This window comes from Neolamprologus multifasciatus, chromosome 6 (assembly GCF_963576455.1).
Source record: "Neolamprologus multifasciatus chromosome 6, fNeoMul1.2, whole genome shotgun sequence".
NCBI classification, from domain to species: domain Eukaryota; kingdom Metazoa; phylum Chordata; class Actinopteri; order Cichliformes; family Cichlidae; genus Neolamprologus; species Neolamprologus multifasciatus.
The window spans coordinates 32338808-32358414 of record NC_140444.1 but is presented as its reverse complement, the minus strand read 5'-3'; the positions used below and the strand labels follow the sequence as shown (position 1 = coordinate 32358414).

General features: G+C 41.9%; 1 protein-coding gene across 1 annotated transcript; it reads left to right on the top strand.

Moving 5' to 3' along the window:
- Positions 1–1996: 1996 nt before the first annotated feature.
- On the top strand, positions 1997–18129 carry LOC146517406 (uncharacterized). The gene is made up of 7 exons (XM_085162231.1): positions 1997–2913; positions 11186–11288; positions 13224–13289; positions 13426–13622; positions 14126–15203; positions 15961–16097; positions 17121–18129. Exons 1-6 carry the CDS (start codon positions 2842–2844, stop codon positions 16086–16088), a joined length of 1644 nt encoding a protein of 547 aa, XP_085018357.1. The 5' UTR covers positions 1997–2841; the 3' UTR covers positions 16089–16097; positions 17121–18129.
- Positions 18130–19607: the final 1478 nt, after the last annotated feature.

The window sequence follows — 19607 nt, the reverse complement described above, 5'->3', positions numbered from 1 at the left end:
GTATATTTTCAGTGCAGCTATTAACAGCTCTGTTGCTTTTGTTTCACTGTCTTATCAAAATGACTTTGCAAAGCCATTTTGCAAAGTCAAAATGGCTTTGACTTTGCAAAATGGCAAAGTCAAAGCCATTTGACTTTGCCATGGGAGGCACAAACAGTAAGTTTGTGCCTCCCCTGGCTTTGAGATGCCACAAAAAACAGAGACTGTATTCGCACATCTGTGTCTCCCAGTGTCACGGACAGCTGTGCAAGCTGTTCCGCAGTAGTTCACCTGCTCAAACACATGTGCGTGTGTGTGGTTTGTATCCTTCCTGTCTGACATACCAGGAATTTTATGCTGAACCTTCAGAACTGACAGCAAGCAGCGCTGTAAACGTGATACGCTTTAAAGTTGATACATGCACACAAACTGTATATGCACCATGCTTTCATTATTACATTTGAAAGGTCACACTTCATCCTGTCATTGACAGCAGAGTGATCCCAAGGTCTGCCAATTTGCTAGTGTGTAAGTACGTGCATGTGTGTGCATGTGGTCTAAGAATAGCTAAAGAGGGATGCCTGCTTCCTCTGTCTTCCCTCAGCAGTGAGGAAGAATCTAACGTGACTCCCGGCTTCCACAGTGGTCCATCAAGCCATGACCCCAAAATGAGCTTCCTGGAAAACATTCACTGTCTACAGCGAGAGTGCATTTATCTTCAAGTCACCAAGCTTCTCAGTTCAAAACAAAAATAGTTTTTTCTCCCCAATAGAGCAGGATGACTTTCTAAAGGCCAGTAAAATAAAGCCCTTTGATGCTCTTTTTTAAAAAGAAAAAGAGAAACATGCCATAATAGTCCATCTTTAAAGCCTTGTAGGTAAAGTTCTGTACCAGAGGATAATGTAAATCTTACTAGTACTTTTAGATATTCAAAGTGCTGACGGCTTATCTCAGCAGGATGAAAATAATTTGCCTGCAGTCCTTTTGAAAACATGTGAAACAAACGTGATAAGAATCAGCTTGTCGTGATGCTGCGACAGTGTGTGAGGACAAACCAAGCTATTTTGCATATTCTGCACATTCTGACATTCTCGGTAGAGCAAGAAATCTGAATTTGTCGTTTTTTTAATGTGTCTGGCAGACAGTCCATCTCTATCTTGGTAACAGGTGGAGTTCACCTTGTCTAAACAACTGAAGCAGCGCAGCCAGTGAAGTGCTTTCAAAATGCAATCAAAGGATTGTCCGGACTTTCTGCTTCTGTTTGGTTTGTGCTGTTTGCTAACCCCCACCCCCAATCGTTCAATCTAAACTATAATCCAACCAGATTACAGCAAATGCTTAGACTTTTTAGTGAAACTGTTTGTTTGAGCTCTGACTCTTAACTTTATAAAGCGGGCTGAATTTGCTGAACACATCTATTTTCTCTTTCTCATATTCTAAAAGTGCCGCAGTGGATTATCACTGAGATGAAAGGAAGAATTCCCCAGCTGAACCACACAGCTGCATTTTAATATATGGCGTAAAGACTTTGTCACCAAATATGACAGTTTGACATTATGAACACAGACTGAGACTGAGACTGAGATTTATTCAGATGGAAAATAATATTCGATCTATTATAGTACAGACTTCCCCTTTAAGAGCACCCACAGGCTCTTGGGTTTCCTTGCGACTAATAAGAAGGTGGTGGCAAAAAGAGAAAACCGAACCCCGGGAGAAAATTTTACGACTTTTACGTCAATTGCAACTTGGCAACATAAGGATACAGACTTCCGCGGGGAAACCTTCAAAATAAAAATTTCCCACGCCATATATATTAATAAATGAAACGCTGTGTCTTAGAATTTAGTGGAAATTCGTGATTTGAGTGGATACCCACGTAGAATATCGCTATATCATGATAAATACGAGGCTGAATGACTATCAAAACAGGAATAGTTTATTTTTAAAATATCAAATCAGATGCTTTCCGGTACGTGTTCATTCCATCAGTCCAGCTTGATTTTTAAACTTCAAGCTGCTTCGATTCGGAAAAGCGACTCGCCGCTCGAGTCGCAATCAGAGAGGAGAGAGGCACGACGGGAGAGAACAACCTGATCCAGCGGATGAACGAGCGCCCGGAGGAGGAACAGACACGCAGCCAAGCACGAGACATAAAAGAGCAGCTATTAATGAGAAACACGCTCGGGTTTTGCAGTGAGATAAACCGCGCTGGGATAAGAACAATCTGACTTTTATTTCACAGCAGAGTCCAGAGAATTACGCGCGACGCGCAAGTCCAAGGTGAACCAACTTTTACGCACGGACCTTTGGAGATGTGGGGCTCAAAATGTTACCATGAACTTGCATAATTGTTACATTTAACTGCAGTTTTGGAGCGAGAACTTGCGATTTAATCAGTTTTACTGGATTTTTTTTCTTATCCAGAAAGTGGACGAATCGAACACCTTGGCACACGCGCACGAATCTTTTTATATGCATATTTGGAGGACGTTATTTGGACTGTCTTTTGCATTACATGCTGATATAGCAGGAACTGTGTAGCTGCATTTTTTGTTGTTTCCCAACACCCGGCGTTACGCACTTAGCGCACTGTAAGGTACCCTTGACGTCTCCCGAGTTTTCTAAAAAAGCGGTATGGACAGAGTCAGACGTCTAGCCTGCGCGTGAGTCACCGTGAGCAAACATTTGGACAAGCGGCGCTTGTAGGCAGTGACACATTTTGGGATATTTAACAGTGCGTGCTTTGCACCAGAGGTCAGCACACAACACCGGGAGGACGCTCGGTGCAGCCGGGGGATTGGACACCGAAGTGCTAAATGCCCAGCCGGTCGCTTGCGGCTCCTCTGGCTGGGCGGAAACATGAGGTCCTGGGTCCTGGTGCTGCTGCTGGCTGCGCTTTTGGCGGCCCGTCTCCGGCTCGGCAGCGCTGAGGTAAGACTGTGGGACGTGCTGGTAAATATTTACGAGAGGACACAGGTTAAGAATCAATATAGTCGCACTGTTGATTTAAGGATGATGGAGGTAGTAAGACCGAGGTGATCTGTCTTGAAAAGCAACCACAAAAAATGAATTTTGATTTAAGATTGGTATTTTATATTTGTAGCAAAACTTTTGTCCGTTTTTTTTTTTTTTTTTTAATTTAAAGGCTTAAACATTATGTCTGCGTGGGAAAAATGGTTGGCTTTAGGGCCACCCGTGAGACATCCAGGACACACTGAGAAGCCTGCAAAAGGTCATGAGTTTGAAACCATTAGCATGTAGATGTTTTGGATGGGACTGGCAGGATGTCTTTCTTATTCTGATCGTTACTAACCTGAGAATACAGTTTTCCAAAGGTAGGATCTAATATCAGTGAACACAACCGTCAACACGGTTGTGAGTTCATGTTCAGACTGTGATATGTCACATAGTGAGCCAACTTGAATTCTTGACTTGTGAGTAAGTGTTTGACATATATTACTCCCTGAGGTGATTTTACGAACGGTTGGTGGATGTTTCCTGTTACACATTATGGGCCAAGTAAAAGAGAAAATGTACAGTTTGTGTGTTTATATGGGTGAACCTGTGCACGAGTCTGTTCAATTATCTCTCTGTGCCTCTGCAGCTTGTGCATTATCTGCTTCTCTGTCTGTCACGTTTTGAGAAGGTCATATTCGCGATGTATTGAGAGTAACAGTGTCACAGAGAGAGCGGGGAAGCCAGGTTGAGGGTGGGCCTTGGCTAGTGGCCCAGCATCAGGAGTTATACCAGTCTAAAGAGCTGGAGCCAAAATCCATCCATCAACATAGCTGTTGTTTTTGTTGTCATGGCAAATACACCAAGGGCCTCTGTCACCACACCTTTAAAATCATCTTTCTATGGAATTGATTCTTTAAGGATACCCATTTTTCCAGCTGCTATGTATATCTCTGCGAACAGAAATGCATAGTTGTCCAAATAAAGACTGTACATGTATAATTACAGTAAAAAAACAAACATAATGTGTAAATATCTTATACATATGTAGTAGTTGTAATTGTTTGGACTTGCTGTGGACCACTTTAGCACATAATCATGATCACAAGAATATTTAACCAGCTGGGACTTCCCCTTACGAGATGGTGCACAAGTTTTTCGCAGTGTCATTCATTTGTTTCCCTGGAGCCCTGGGAAAAAATAATTCACATCTAAATCACAAAAAATGTTGGCACCTTCGAAACACCCTCGTGAGTGTTATTTGAGTAAGGTCAAGCTACATTTTTAGCTGTGCTTAAACTCAACGATTAAGTTGATACAAGAAATATAGTGCCACAGTGAACATGCCAAAAGATCTAGCCCAGTGTTGCATGAATGTCACACTTAGTCGTGTTAACACTTCTATTCGTGATAGCCTCCTACATGGTTAGCTCTGTCCAAGGCAACTCAGTACATGCATATATGCAGTATATACATTGTTTGCGTTGTAACACCGTTGAGGTGAATGAAAGTGTGACTAGACCTTAGTTGACCTGAAATTTTGTGTGATCTCCTTTTTACCAATTTCAGGTTCTCTTCCTCAAAACCACATCATCCTGTAAGGGTTGGAACTAACAAATGGAGTCTTCCTTTATACACTTAGAACATTTACTACACTACAGTGTTGCACAGTTCATCTTTGACAGTGTGCTACTGCTTCAGAGGTTCAGTAACTTCACTGTGTTGAACCCAAGTATGGTGGGAGTTAGATTTGTGGCCCCTAGATTGTAGGCCAGCACACTTGGGTTAATTAGCATTATGAATTTACTTGTTAAGTCAGTGTATCTCTCAGTGTTTGGCCCACTCGTTGCAAAATGAAGTCTTTGGCTGTCTTAGTTTGGTCACATCTGTTGGTGGAAAACACTCCACTCCACACGCAGGTAATTCAGCTACATCGTGACATTGCAGGTTGTTGTTATCAGTTAAACCCCAAATCTTTATTTTAATTTATGTGGCAAGAACTCTTTTTTCTGCCTGCTGTTAAAGGGTAATGCTGTCAAACTGTCACTTCTTTTGCATCATCATGCATCAAACAGGTACAAGTGTGAATGCACACACAGAGTTGTTACATTTCATTTTTTAAAATCCATTTAAATGGAACTGGAGTCAAATACACAAAAGCCCCCACGCATCAGGTCAGACCTTAATTCTTTCATCTTCTGCTGATCAAATCACAGATGCTGATTGGTGGCTCCTGAACAGGTTGTTGTCTGACTATTGTCTCTGCGGTCGAGCGGGGATGATTTGCTGCTGCTGCCTGTCGGCTTGATCCATTTTACATAAGAACAACAACTAATCTGCCAGGGATTTCATGGACTTTGTGTCCCGTGTAGCGGTGTGTGTATTTCTGTGGTGTGGTGCACATCTGGATACGTGACCGGGCGTAGCTGTGTATGTGTTAGCGGACATATGTGCTCGTGTTTTTTTTTTTTTTTGTATTTGTGTGTACTGCAGAGGGGTTATGCCTCTGAGTGAGTGCATGTGTGTCAAATAGAAAAAGTGCAGTGGCACATAAGAGTATTTGTTTGTAAGCCTGTGCAGTTCATTTTTAGAGAAAAGTCAGTCTTATGTAATGCAGAATGAAAATGAAAAACAATGGAAATATTGTAGACTGAATATAAAAGATGGCAGTAGCCACTGCGATGCCGCCGTTGTTTTGTGAGCTACCATTGGAGGGTTCACTTCTAGCTTTTTAAGATGATTGCATTAAAACCAGCTCTAATATAGTTTAGTTTATTTTTGCAGCATTTTTCAATTTGGTGATGTTTAATTAAGCTACAGTGTTTTTGACCTCTCGGGGCCACCGTAATAATAATAATATATTGATCCCTGTGGTGAAATGCCTCTCTGCATTTCATACAGTGAAGCAATGGGCAGCCACCAATCTAGCACCCGGGGAGCAACGTGCGGGGACGGTACCTTACTCAGGGTAGCCGTTCAGTGGATTTGAATCCCTGACCTTCATGATCATGCTCTACCTACTGAGCTATCCCATAAGGATAAAAAAAAAAAAAAAGAAGTTAATAAAATAGCAGTCAGGCTTTTACTTTGAAACAGGTTTACATAGTGAAGACTTATCCTGAGCAGTGGATCTATTTATGCTGTTGAAGTCTATTATTATTTTTTATTATTTTATCATTAATCCAACTGTATTTGGAGTGAAATGTTTAAAATTGCTTGGGCAAAGCTGTCAGGCCAAAATCCAAACAAGACTACTGAGACAAAGAGAAGCAGCAGCTCACAAGTGAGGAGCTGAGAGGAAAGACTATCTCTCAATTTTGTTAGACAAGTGACTAAATGGCTAATTAAGTTATTATTTCCACCTTTTGGTTACTGTGCAAATAATGTGTGTGTAGAAGAACTTACGCAATGTACAAACACAAGATTCACTTAAAAGCCGCCAAATTATAGAAGTGGCACTTGCTGTAATGATCAGACTTGTGTAGCTGCAGTCACTTTGTTCACATCTCCTCCTCCTCCTTATTCTTCCCATCTCAGCTCATCTCTTCTCCCGCCCGTCCGCTCCCCTTTGTCCTCATGTTGGCTCTCCATCCATCATCCGTACCCTCATCCCTGCAGTCATGGTTGGATTGTGTGTGTGGGTGTGTGTTGGGTGGCGGTCATGATCTTTGTATTCAGCTTGTTTGTATATTTGTGCGTAAGTGAGAGAGTTCCCACTGTTGTCTTCAAGTCTATCAGTTTATGCAGTAGTAAGTTGGCAGTCTGCCTCATCTGTTATAAAAGGAGGCATGTGTTGTGATACCACGGTGTGATTATGAGTCAGTAGACACAGATATAGATTTGCTGTTATTTTGTGTTTATTTTTTTCCAGGGTCTGTGCTTCTGATTACGTGTGTGTGTGTGTGTGTGTGTGTGTGTGTGTGTGTGTGTGTCAGTCAGCTGGCCCCATAATTACATTCCATTACACTTCGCCTTTCTCCTCAAACATTCCATGCAAACTCTTTGCCTTCCAGGCTTCCTCACAGGCCCCATGCAGTGTGTCATCACGAATGTGTGTATGACCTCCTCGCGGACCGTGACATCCCGTATACGCTTATTTTAACCCATAAGCTCAGCCACACACACACACAGCAGAAAATAGATTTGTATAAGCCAGGATATTTAATTTATTGTGCTGAGCGATTTGAGCGATTTTCTGCTCAAACCACTGTTTTTAACTTGTCCTCTCATTCGTGTTCTTTATTTTTTAACCAGGGGGTTGTTGCATGTCCAAGTGAGAAACTATTCCCTGTCTCACTGCTCAGCTCTTTAATTTCTCTGTGAGTGTTTGTGCCTGCATGTGTTTGTGTGCATTTGCAATTAGCACTAGGGCTGTAATGAGAGCTTCTTGCATAGTGGAAACAGCCTGTGTGAGTGCAAGTTTGTTGCAGTGCTTGCTGGACAAATTTGGCAGACAGTTAAGTGGTTAAGCATCTGTACATAAACGGGAAAAGAGGGGGCGAGGTTGAGTGTGTAAGAGACTGTGAGTATGTGTGTTTGCTTAACTAGGTCAGCCAATGGCTCGTGAAAGTCATCCAGGTGTCCTGAGCCATCAACGCCCACAAAGCAGACAGAAGGAGACAAAAGAACAGAAAGCTAGCCGGGGAAATGAACGTATAGGAGGCTATGAAATGATGATAAAAGAAATCATTCTGGATCAGACAGAGGATAGACTTTAAACAGGTGATCATCCTAAGGAAAACATTGATTATAATTTTAATTCAGTTGTATTTATATAACGCCAAATCACAACATTAGTCACCTCAGGGAGCTTTATAATGTAAAGACCCTACAATAATATAGACAAAAAACCCTATTATGAAGCACTTGGTGACAGTGGGAAGGAAAATCTCCTTTTTAACCCTTTAAAGCTGGTCAGAGCGGGCACGCTCCGTTTTGCGTAACTATTTTCAGATCTGCAACCACGTAAGCTAGCGCAATAGTTTTTTGCATATGAAACCAGAGGAGTTGTACTTACATCTTATGCCATCATCTTGCCCTGGGTCACAGTTTCCTTCCACATATAGCTTTGCAAAAACTGCATAAAAAGCACTTGCAGCAACAAAAACACAATATTCCAGAAACACGCTTTCCCGATCCGATCAGCTGTTCGTAACACTTCCTATGTCCATCAGTGCGAACTATCGCATAAATTTCTCTAACTAGAAATATATGTTAAAAAGACAAAAACGATTTTAAATTTTTTTGTAGTTTATTGCACGTTTTTGAAATTTATGTAATTACTATGCACTTAATGCAGACATATTACTAAAATTTGGGCTATAATGGTTGTATTGATGTATAGCAACTTGAAATGCTCCCAAAAATGGCACTACAACATGTAAAAATATAATATAAGTTCTGGCGGACTTGGTTCTATGGTAGGTCTTAAAGGGTTAACAAGAAGAAGCATGTTGCAGATCCCAGCTCAGAGAGGGGAAGCCACCTGCTGTGACCGGTTGGGGGTGAGGAGAAGGAGATATTACACTGACTTATTCGTTTAGTCTCATAGTGTATGCAGTCATATCTGTCAGCTCATCTGAGAGACAGTGTTGGTATATTCATGACAAACGGGGAGTCTTTTTGGCAACAAAGAAGCAAACAAATAAAAACCACAGTGATCACTGAGCCTACTGTCATCAGGTAGTTTGAGAGGGAGCTAGGCCACTACACTGCCTCTTAGCTTTGTTTTGAAGCTTTAGAAAATCTTGTCCACTGATGGTAGGCTTGGATTTGGCTAATTGCAGGTTCAGTAGTCCAGCAGGGCCTTACCTGGGAGGGTAGGGTTTCAATTGCTTGTTAAGTCTGTATTGACTTATTTTTAGCCTGCATGAAGCACATGTAAAACATGTAAAGGCTAACAAGGTGAAAGATGGAGATGGAAGGTTCTTTATTGTGATGGTAGATATGGACTGATTCTTGTGTGGTGCTCTTCTACTCTTTTATACAACATCTCTCATAAACACACACATTCATACAAGGATTATTTGTCTGTGTCCAAGTGCTTTCTATCAAACGTTCACACTCTGGTGAACAACTCAGGAGTCAGTATCTTGTGTAAGGATACTTTAGTACGTTGACTGGAGGAGCCAGTCGAGCCACCAACCTTCTAATTAACAGATGAGCTGCTCTGCCTCTTCTAGATGTCTGCAGCATTAACACAGCTGTTCCAGACTTACAGCTTGCAAATCAAATATAATCAGAGAAGATCTGAATCTTTGCACTTGTGTGTGGAAAAACCTAACACGGGTGCTCCTAACAACATTAATCATGCTTCTGCTCAATTTAGGTGCAGAATTTTAACTGAAAACGGCTGCTTTGAAATGTAAAACGGAATAAAGCAGAGAGGGTGCACACTGATGATGCCCCTCGAGTGCACCTCATCAGAAAGATCGGTTTACTGTTAAAATCATAAGAAACGTCTCAAGTTTGGGGACCTTTGCATTTGCAAATAAGCTTCACAAAACCATAGGAGACACATTGAGAAATTGGACAGTAAATCTGTAAAGACAGATGTCTGGTGTTACATAAAACTCACCTGACTAGCTGTGTCAGGAGAGACCCTGATCATGATGACTGCTACAGTTGAAGTGTTCACGGGAGATAAAACGGATAATATAAACACATTTACGGCCACACATTTTTTCATCATCATTAAAGAGACCGTATCTACTTCGCTGCTTTCATTTTCCCGCCTCTCTCTGAGAGTTATCCACATGATCGTAACACTGCCTGATTTGTTTTGGCATTTTTCTGGCATGTGACACTATGAAGTGTTATTCCAACTGCTTGGAGATAGCGCGAACTTAGAGCCAACCACAGCAAAATGTGCCAATGACTTTTGAGTCATCCGCCTTTGATCTCGATAAAGAAACCACAAGGGTCAGCCCTTAAAAACAGCGACGCTGAATCCATAATGAAATCGTGGAGTACTTTTCATTAAAACTTCACTCATTAATACATGACTTCTCTCTCTCTCTATTTTTTATTTTTTTGACTGATATTGAGATTTCTTGCATAACTTAAAGGATATTTTTTATTCCTTTTTGTGTTGTTTTACAACACAAACTTCATGGTTTAGGCTGGTGGACTGCAACTGAACTAAAAGAACAAAAATGGTCAGGATTGATTCAGAGAAAAGGGGAAAATAGTCCTTGCGGGTAAACGGCCAAGGAGGGAGCAACAAACACCAATCACAACCATCATTTCCTTTGATGGAGGAAGCGAAAGTGGAGCAAATTTCAACTGGAGATCAAGGACTGAGATATTGTACGCCAGCCCTCGTGTCTCTCTCAATCCGCCAGCGCACAATTCTATCTAGTTGTGTAACTGTTGTGATACATTTTCAACTGTCTTCTGCTGTTTCATGCACGTCATTCCTCTTCCTCATTTGGCATTGTAAGAAATAATCACCCAAATTAATCGAAGATCCGAAATCTTTAAAACACAGCGAGCCCGTGTATTCATGGTGTATATGTGTGGTGCTGTTTTCCCATGAATGCATTCTTTCCTCTACAAAGAGGACACTCCCTGCCTCCTGTGTAAAATAATAACTGTGCCACAGTTCAGGGTCAGGTTCTTGGACTTGAAACCCAGACTAGACCTGCATTTCCTTCCCAAACAAGAGATGCAGTTAATTGCAATTCAAGATTGACTTTAGCCCTCGAACAGCCAATAAAGTTCTTGTGTTGGTGTTGGAGTCGTGCAGGTTTTGTGACAAGGCATTTGACACCAGCTTTGTTTCACTAGCAAAATATCCACACCACACAGGAAAAAAAGGGCAGTTTAGGTTTGACTTGTAGAGCTATCTCCTGATAGGCAAACATGGAAAGTGAGAAAAAACTGCCTTAAAGCAGATATCATAGTTTTTTATCATTCATCTCCGGCTCTCTTCCACATGGTTCTGCCAGAGGTTTGTTCCTGTTAAAAGAGATTTTTTCTTCCAACTGTCACAAGGTGCTTGCTCACTCTGGGGTTATCTGTTGTTGGGGTTTCGTCTTTCTTTGGGTATTGAATTGAAAAGGATGCAATGTCACTTTGATTAGCGGCTTGGTAATCTTGAGTAAGTCACTTTGAGAAAGATGCTGAAATTCAAAAACCTCCATGTATCCATGTGTGTTCTATTTTCCGTTGGGCTTACCTCACAATAGAAGTTGTTTCCAAGAAAATTATTATGATTTACTACAAATGCTTGTGTTTGTCTCAACAGGGCGATCCACTCCCTTCATCTCTGGTCAACCTGGTGAGGAACTCTCCCATCTCCTCTGTGGAAGACCTGAAGCTACTTCTGCAGGAGGAGACCGATGCAATAGGTACTAATTACGACAACGCACACGTGCACACACGCACACACGCACATATACAGAAAGTAATAAGACTGACGTGGAGGAGGTAAGCATTTGGGTGTACCCACAGAGCAGTTTGATGACAAGAGGAAAGATGGGAGGAGAGAGTAGCAGTGACCTTGTGTGTTTGACAAACTGAAAAGGAGAGAGAGAGAAAGAGAGAGAGAGGCCTTCAACACAAGGTCACTACATTGTTCTCCTGCTCTGGATTCCTCTCTTGGTTTTGAGTTATGGATGTTTGTATAACAGACACAGACCTCCCCCCGCTATGCCTGCACCCAAACTAAGTTGCCCACAAATGTGCACCAGCGGGTGATCAAAAAATTAATTATAGTCTTACCCTTTAGAGGACTCAAGTCACAGATACATATATTAATAGACAGACTTTTGATCATTCCATAATGCATAAATAAAGCAGTGACATAACGTCAACCACAGAGAGGAACCAGCAATGGGAAGGATGCTCAGAAACAGGACACGAGGAAGTGACTCAAAGTTTGTTTTTATAGCAGATCAAACTATTTTTTCCCTTTTTTGGCTGAAGCCAGTTATTTTTTGAGGTTTAGTTTTATAAAGATTCTGAGATGACAAAGTACGAATGATTCATTTTACTGCTATTTTTCTTCTTTTTTAAGCAATGCCAGTGTTCAAATTTAATTGTTCAGCATCTTAAATTCTGTCATGACTCAGTGGATGTTGGAACTCTGCTTCAGGTCTATCTTCTTTAAGTTTGCTTTGTTCCAAACTTGAATCACTGAATTTTTCTCTGGTACTATTGAATGGTTAACGTTTGGGCTTTTTCCTGCACAAATAGGGTACAAAAGGTGTTTGACATCTTCAGAATGAGTGACGTAAGCCTGAGCTGTACTTTGTATTTAGTGCAAATTATCCATTAAACTTTTATTGTGTATTGATAAATACAATACACAATAATAAACAATAATGCTGTGTTTAAAATCAATGAGGCAAAGAGTTGAACAGTTGAAGAGTTGACTGCTTTATGATGTGAAACTGGCGTAAACACCATCATGTGAAATGCTATTGTTACCATTCTTTTTGTTAGCTAAAATGCTAGCAAGGCTAGTATTGTTACTGTTAGCATTTAGGCACACGTTCATTAGCATTATGCTATGTTTAGAAATATATTTTTCTCAGTTTTGCATTTTCCATTTTCTCTTGTTATCGCTGTGTAAATATATGTACTCACGTTAATAAAAACATGAAAGCCTTGGCCCTCAGAAAGAGATTTAACATGAAATAAAATGCTATCAGAATTAGCAGAATGAGCTATACAGCCTGCTGATTAGCCAGCTAGCAAAAATTAAATGAGTCAGATATTAATATATGAATAAGGACGACAAGATTCAGCTCTCCAATCCAATTAGAAACAGACAAATATTCAGATAAAATGAGAAATTAGCTTCTGAGAACCTAACGATCTGCTCTCTGGCTGAACCAGGCAATTCATTTGTGCTGCCAAATAGCACTTCATACATTAATGTACTGCACTTTGACACACGCAGTAGCCACATGCAATCTATACCCAGGGATATAATTAGGGCTTAGAGGGTAGAGTGTGAAATGACGACATATGTGAGAGTGCAAACATACGCTCACAGTTCCATGCACGAGCTATATTTAACTGATCATATCTCGCCTCAACAGTATTCTTGACAGCAGCGAGACAAATTGTAGCAGAAAATAGCCTAATTGTTTTAGTGGAGGAAAAAAATGGCTTCCTTTGTGTAGTGAACAATGAGTTTGGCTAAAAACTGCCCTAACGGACTTGTTATACAGGGTTTCTGTTGCCTGTGAAAGTGCTTGCTTAATTTTACCCAAGACTGCTATTAAGTTCACTGCTAACTCTCATCCTTTGATCCCCTCTCCTTTCTTCTCTTGTAGAAGAGGAAGAGGACGTGCATGATATTCTCCCAAAAGGCTCCCATGGTCGCTACATTAGAAGTCTTGGTAAGTTTCTGCATCTACCTTTTTATCCCTCAAAATCATTTATTTATTTTTTTTTTATTTTTTTTTTACCTCGTATGCTAGTTCTACTATAACTCACAAATTCATCCTTGCCTTTGCCTCTCTTCTCTCCTAACAGCGGAGGCGCAGCCAGCCCAGCAGGCGGCCTGTAAAGTGCGAACAGAGGTGATGGAAGTAACGAGGTCTATGCTAGATCGCCGCAATGCCAACTTCTTATTGTGGCCGCCATGTGTGGAGGTGCAGCGGTGTTCAGGTTGCTGCAACAGTCCACGGATGGAGTGTGTCCCTATAGTCACCTCCACCAGATACCTACAGGTATGCAGATCATGCAGCTCCCATTAATGACTTCAGGGAGTAACTGAGAGTCACGAGTGGTTAATATTGTCTAATATATGGTTTTGGATGCACATTTACAGAATTATATAACATATTAGCCAGTTTAAAGGAGTACAAAGGCTAAAAGCTAGCCTAAGGTCTGAGTTGTGATTTTTATTTGATTGCCTGAAGTGACTTAGACTGACATTGTTAATTGATTTGCAACCTGAGTCTATGCATGACGCTTAAAGAACAGGTAAATCAACATTTTTTTCTTTTTAAAAAGAGAAAACAAGTCTCGACTAGGATCCATCAAATAGCCTTGATATGCTAACGTGTCTGAAAGTGTCAACAGCAATTAGAGCTCTTTGCTACTCATTCAAAAACTTCCTCAATACATATACAGAGATAATTTCCTAGTTTAGTTCTGTATTTCTGATTTTTTTTTAAAATCACAATCAGTTGTGCTAATTTTGTGATCTTTTTCCACCTTTTTTTGCCAGGTGATAAAGATTCAATACATTAACAAGAAGCCCCATTATGAAAAACCCATCATCCCAGTAGAAGATCACGTCAGCTGCAGGTGCCAGAGCCTGTCCTCCTTTTCCTCCTCATCTGTTCCCTCTAACCCCATTCCTCCTCCACCTCCCCCACAACAGCCGCCACCGTCCTCCCACGTTCCTCGGCTCGTTCAGCCCCCTTCACCAAAGACTCAGACTTCCAAGGCCGACCTCCATCGCCACGATGACCTAAAGTACAACCAGCAGCATTACGGTCCTGAAGAGCGTGAGCCGGCGGTGAGGCAGTGGCAGCATGGCACTTACACCCAGCTTGTACACTGGACCCAGCCCAGGGTGCATCAGATACCCCAGCCTGGGTTGCCCAGGCCGGTCAGCAGCTGGCCATCTGAAGTGAGGGCGGAGCACAGTGTCATGGGAAGTACACAGCAAGTGGGGCACGGGAGTGGGTTTGAAGGGAGCAGGGAGGAAAGTGGTGTGCATACATCACACAGTGGGGGCCAAGTGCATCATCCTGATCACACAAAGAGGCAGCAACAGTTATTAGAGCATCAGCAAAGGCATCATCATCATCATCATCATCAGTCACATTATCCACAGCAGTACAACCACGGAGCAATGGAGGACCGAGAGCTGAGAACGCAGTATCGCCTCGACACTCCCCAGTCAGACAGTGCCTCACCCCCTGCCAGCCAAACCGAGCCACCCAAATTTGAAGAAACCTCCACCCTTCCATTAACAACCATTCAGAAAGACTTTGTGACCAGCCAAAAAAGTATAGAGGTCACAAATCACAAACAGGCTGAGACTGAAACAGCCAGTCAAAAAGAAGGGAACGAGAGGGAGGAAAGTGGCTCAGCCAACAGCGGGGACTCGGCCACCACAGAGCTGGCCAATCAGGGGAAGATAAAAGACTCTAATGTGACCGGTGAGGACGGTCGCTTAACAGAGGCAGAAAGGAGGCAGAAACTTCTGGAGCTGGTACAGAGAGAACCGAATGAGCAGACTCATCTTCATCCGCTTCATCCTCACCAGAGACCAAAGCCAACTACATTTAAAACAGGTACTGTTCAAATATGTGTGTGTGTGTGTGTCTGTGCCTGTGTGTGTGTGTGTGTGTGTATAAACAGCATTTTTGAAAACTGAATTAAAAAAACAAATAGTTTTTTTTAATACATTTTTAAGTGGAAGGTGTGAAAAGCAAACTCACTGCTGGACAGATTTTTGGATACACACCACCACCCTGGATGTGTGGATTGTACTCAATGTTAACAATCATTTTAGTTTTTACTGACATATCTGGGTGGCAAGTGCTCTGTTTTTTGCACCTTTAAGGAACCTGGTCAGGATCCACATTAAAATCTAGCCGGCTCTTTCTTTACTCGTGTTCCACCGCTCCAGCAAGTTACGTGCAATTTGACAGTCAAACAAACAAATGCCACCTGTCACACAACTCCACTGTAAGTTTACCTCGTGCGCGTTCCCAGGCAGGAAGCAGCTCAGAGTACATGTATGACTAAACAACATGGCCACATGTGTCCTGCCATTCTTCCTCAATCCCCTGAGAGCTCTGCAGTCAGAAGGCTGAACTTCTGACTGTGGGAAAACCTGCAGGCAGCCTCAGGCTTTGTTACACAGGCTTCAAAGTTATCTGGTGCCCTGCAGGGTACAATTGGAGCCACTGCACAATTTCTATACCATGTGTTAACTCTTTGCTTCACTTACTTGTGCAAGAAAAGGTTCTGTGATCAAACTTGGCTAAACAACTGCAGGAAAAAGTTGACTCATTCTGTTTCTACTGCCTGTTTTATCTCTTCCAGCTTCTTCTACGGCGGCTCCCATTTCGCCTTCAGCCCGTAAAGCTCCGTTTCGTCCCGCTTCACCACGCCGCAGGAGGAAGAACCGCAAACGCATCAGCAAAGCAGCCATTAGAGCTATGATCATGTAAACCTGCGAGGTAAGATCAAGGAGACAGACAGGGTTAAGGGTTAAGAGAGAGAGGTGAATGTAAAGCTTTGTAGAAGGGACAATATTGTTTAATGTGAGGGTGGTAGTCTGTGCACTGGTACTTGGAAGTCTTATCGGCTGAATAGATGCTGGGATCGCTGATAAAATAATTGAGCCATTGTCTGTGAAGGTTCTCAGTCATCCAGGTCATCGTAGTCTAAGCTTGGAAAGAAAATCGTCTGGACTTCTTTAAGTTGCTTGAAGACGTTTCACCTCTCATCTGAGAAGCTTCTTCGGTTCTAGGGTCAAATGATGGAGAATCCCAGTTTAACCCCAGTGGGAGTATTCCCCCTTGGCTCATGTGATAGAGCACATGAGCCAAGAGATAGGTAGAGGATCATTAGGGGGTCCTATTGCCCCTCTTGGGGGAATACTCCCACAGGAGTTAAATCTGGGACTCTCCACCATTTGACCCTAGAACCGAAGAAGCTTCTCAGATGAGAGGTGAAACGTCTTCAAGCCATTTAAATAAGTCCAGATGCTTTTCTTTCCAAGCTTAGACTACGATGACCTGGATGACTGAGAACCTTCGACTAATTGAGCCGTTATTTTAATTACTAGTGTTAAGATTTTGTTCAATAAAACGATAAATGTAAAAATTCTGAAATCCATCTGCCACTGCTGGGTTCTGTCAGTAATTAGTAATACAGGAATTCGTCCATATTTAGTCTTCAGAGTTTTGTGGCAGCCAGCATTTAAATTCAAGATTCAAGTATTACATTTCGCTGCGTGTTATACTTGTATAACTATGCATGAGACGAATAAAGAATCTTGAATCAGCAGCAGACTTCAAAAGCTAATACAGAAACAACAAAACAGAAATTTGGTAAAAGTAAGGGCAAACCTATGATGTAGGGATATGCAACGTACCCTGCAACCCAAGGGTTATTAGGTAAATATTATATCGGTGTAGACAAAAAGCTGACAGTGAACGTATGTGACTTATCCGACTCTTCTTTTGCCTTTCTAACAGGAAGATTTCAGCCAGAAACATTGCTCCAAAGGAATGTGGAAACACCAGAAGAATGGGTTTCTTAAACGTTGGACAGTCCGGACTGTGTGGACAGAGCTGAGGGTGCAAACAGTGCTGCTGTTTTCAGTGGACGGCTTCACACGGAGTCACCTGCTCCAGAGATGCCGCGGCCCATCCAGCGTTAAGGATTTTATAAAAGTGCAATCATATGAACTCTGTGGACCAGAGGGTGTTTGACACACTGAATTTTATTTGGTTGAACCACAAGTCCAGCTGATCTGGACTGATGAGTGGAAGTGTGTGAGGTGCTGAAACAGAGTCGACTCTTTTTGCAGTTTGCAGCCATTGATTGGCGACTGTAACACCTTTCATTTCAACCTTGTGGTTCATCAGATGGAGAACCCGACTTGGACTTGGAAGTTAAGTGTTTGGGTCTCAATTTGAGACTGGAGACGTGGAGAACTGGATTTTTACACTGGGGTGATAACTGGAAACTGCAGAGTGCAGCTCAGGCCTCAATGCCAAACCTTACTCTTATCCTAAAATGTCTAAAGTTATCTAACACTGGAGTAGCCGTACACTGACCATACAACACTGACTTTAGAGAAGTGCTCTACCGTGTACTGTAGCTAAATATACTGGAAAATATCGATAACCTGCTCATTTTGTACTACTGCCAGATCAAAATGGAATGGAATAACAGCTAAATGCCTGCTTAGATAACCTGCTATGAATATCCACATTAAAGCAAGTCTTAAAGACCTGGCCTGTTAGCGATCGCTGTGAGCCAGTTATAGCCAACACTGTATTGTATAAATGCTTTTAGAAAATGATCTCCACGGGGAAAAAAGAAAAACTTTATTTCTTAACTTATTTTAAAAAAAGGGGGGGATGTGAAATCCTCTGGTTCTCAAGTGTAATTATTGTTGTTTGAGATTATAATTATTGGTTGTACAACTGTTACTGTAATGAATGTTATTTTTAATATAAAATAAAAATATTGAATGAATATTTTGTTTTCACTTGACTATTCATGCATGCATGAGTCTCTAAATGGAGGTGAACGCACGCCTAATACAAGTGCACGTTCACGTGCATGTTCAGCTGTGTGCATGCGCTAATAAATCAGACCGAACCGATAATCTTCACCCTATGACTGCGCGTCCTGCAGCTCTGTCATGCAAAGCAAGGTAGGGGTCAGCACAAATGTCTGGTTGCTATAGCAACTCATGGACGGCCATGTCAACAGAGGAGTATCGTATGGTGAAAGAGAGACGAGGGAGGGAGGGTGTCAGTGCAGGAATGGCCAGAAGATGAACGACAAGGGAGGGAGCGGGTGAGGGCTCAGCTGGGGGTGGAGTGGAGCAGAAATGGCATCCGAGAAAAAACAAGAAGAGAGAAGGAGCTGGAATGCAAACAGAAAAAAGAATTGGGTAGTAAAATAATCAACTCATTGAAATATACAGTTGTGAAACTATAGCAAGTAGAGACAGCAACGTGGAAACTCGTTATAAAGATGATTTAAGAAAGAGAAGCAGTTTAAATGTCATTCTCTTGTGTAACAGGGGTTTCCCCCTGCAAAGCTAATTCGGTCAGCAGATTCTCTTCTTTAAGGACGATGACTCAGCATGTCCTTTACCAGGACCTGACATGTATAAACACTTCATAATAGCTCACGTGGTAAATTTGCCTTGGAGGTGGGCTGCAAATCTAAGCTTGAAGATTACTGTGCTTAGCTATATTTAGTATAGTAACAAACAAGATATTGCATGTTTTTTTTTTGTAAAACCATAGGAGAAAGGCTGAAGAGTCTTTCCACTTTCTCTAGAACATTCCCACATAAACCAGACGGTGTACCTCGGTCATTGTAACCAGGAAAGTTCTTAATTGAATTCCAACACAAAGGCCCACTTCCAGACTGGCCCCTACATACCTCCCACTCAATCATGTAGTGTAACTCTGTGGTTTCACACTTGTAGCTCTGGAGGGTCTCTTAGGTAAGGAGCAGGGTGAAACAACACAAGACTTCACTTTCTCTGACAGAAACAGAAACTCAGTCAGTGTCTCCTACAGTATTATAAAACTAGAAGATGGATCTTCATTGATCTAAGGAAAAAATCATCTGTTCAGTTTCACTTTCATTCTCACATGTTCTCTTTTCACCTTTCTTACTGCTTTGTAGCAATCCTTATAAGAACAGCAAACATTGCTATGTATGTTTAAGTATATTTGTGCTGCATTTAATGCAGCATCAAATGTTTGTGTAATGAGGAACAGAAGCACCATGCCGATCAACTGAGATTTGCCAGAACACCCAACCTTGCTAGTCTGTTACTGGTGCCCTATTGCAGTGCTATCCAAAGATACCCTGAGCGCTGTTAGTTATGTTGAATCCTGAGACACTGTGCTGGTGTAGTGGCCTTGGGCTTTTTCTTTTGTTTGTGTTTGTGTTTTTTTACAATGGGTGGCCTCATGTGACCAGAGTGC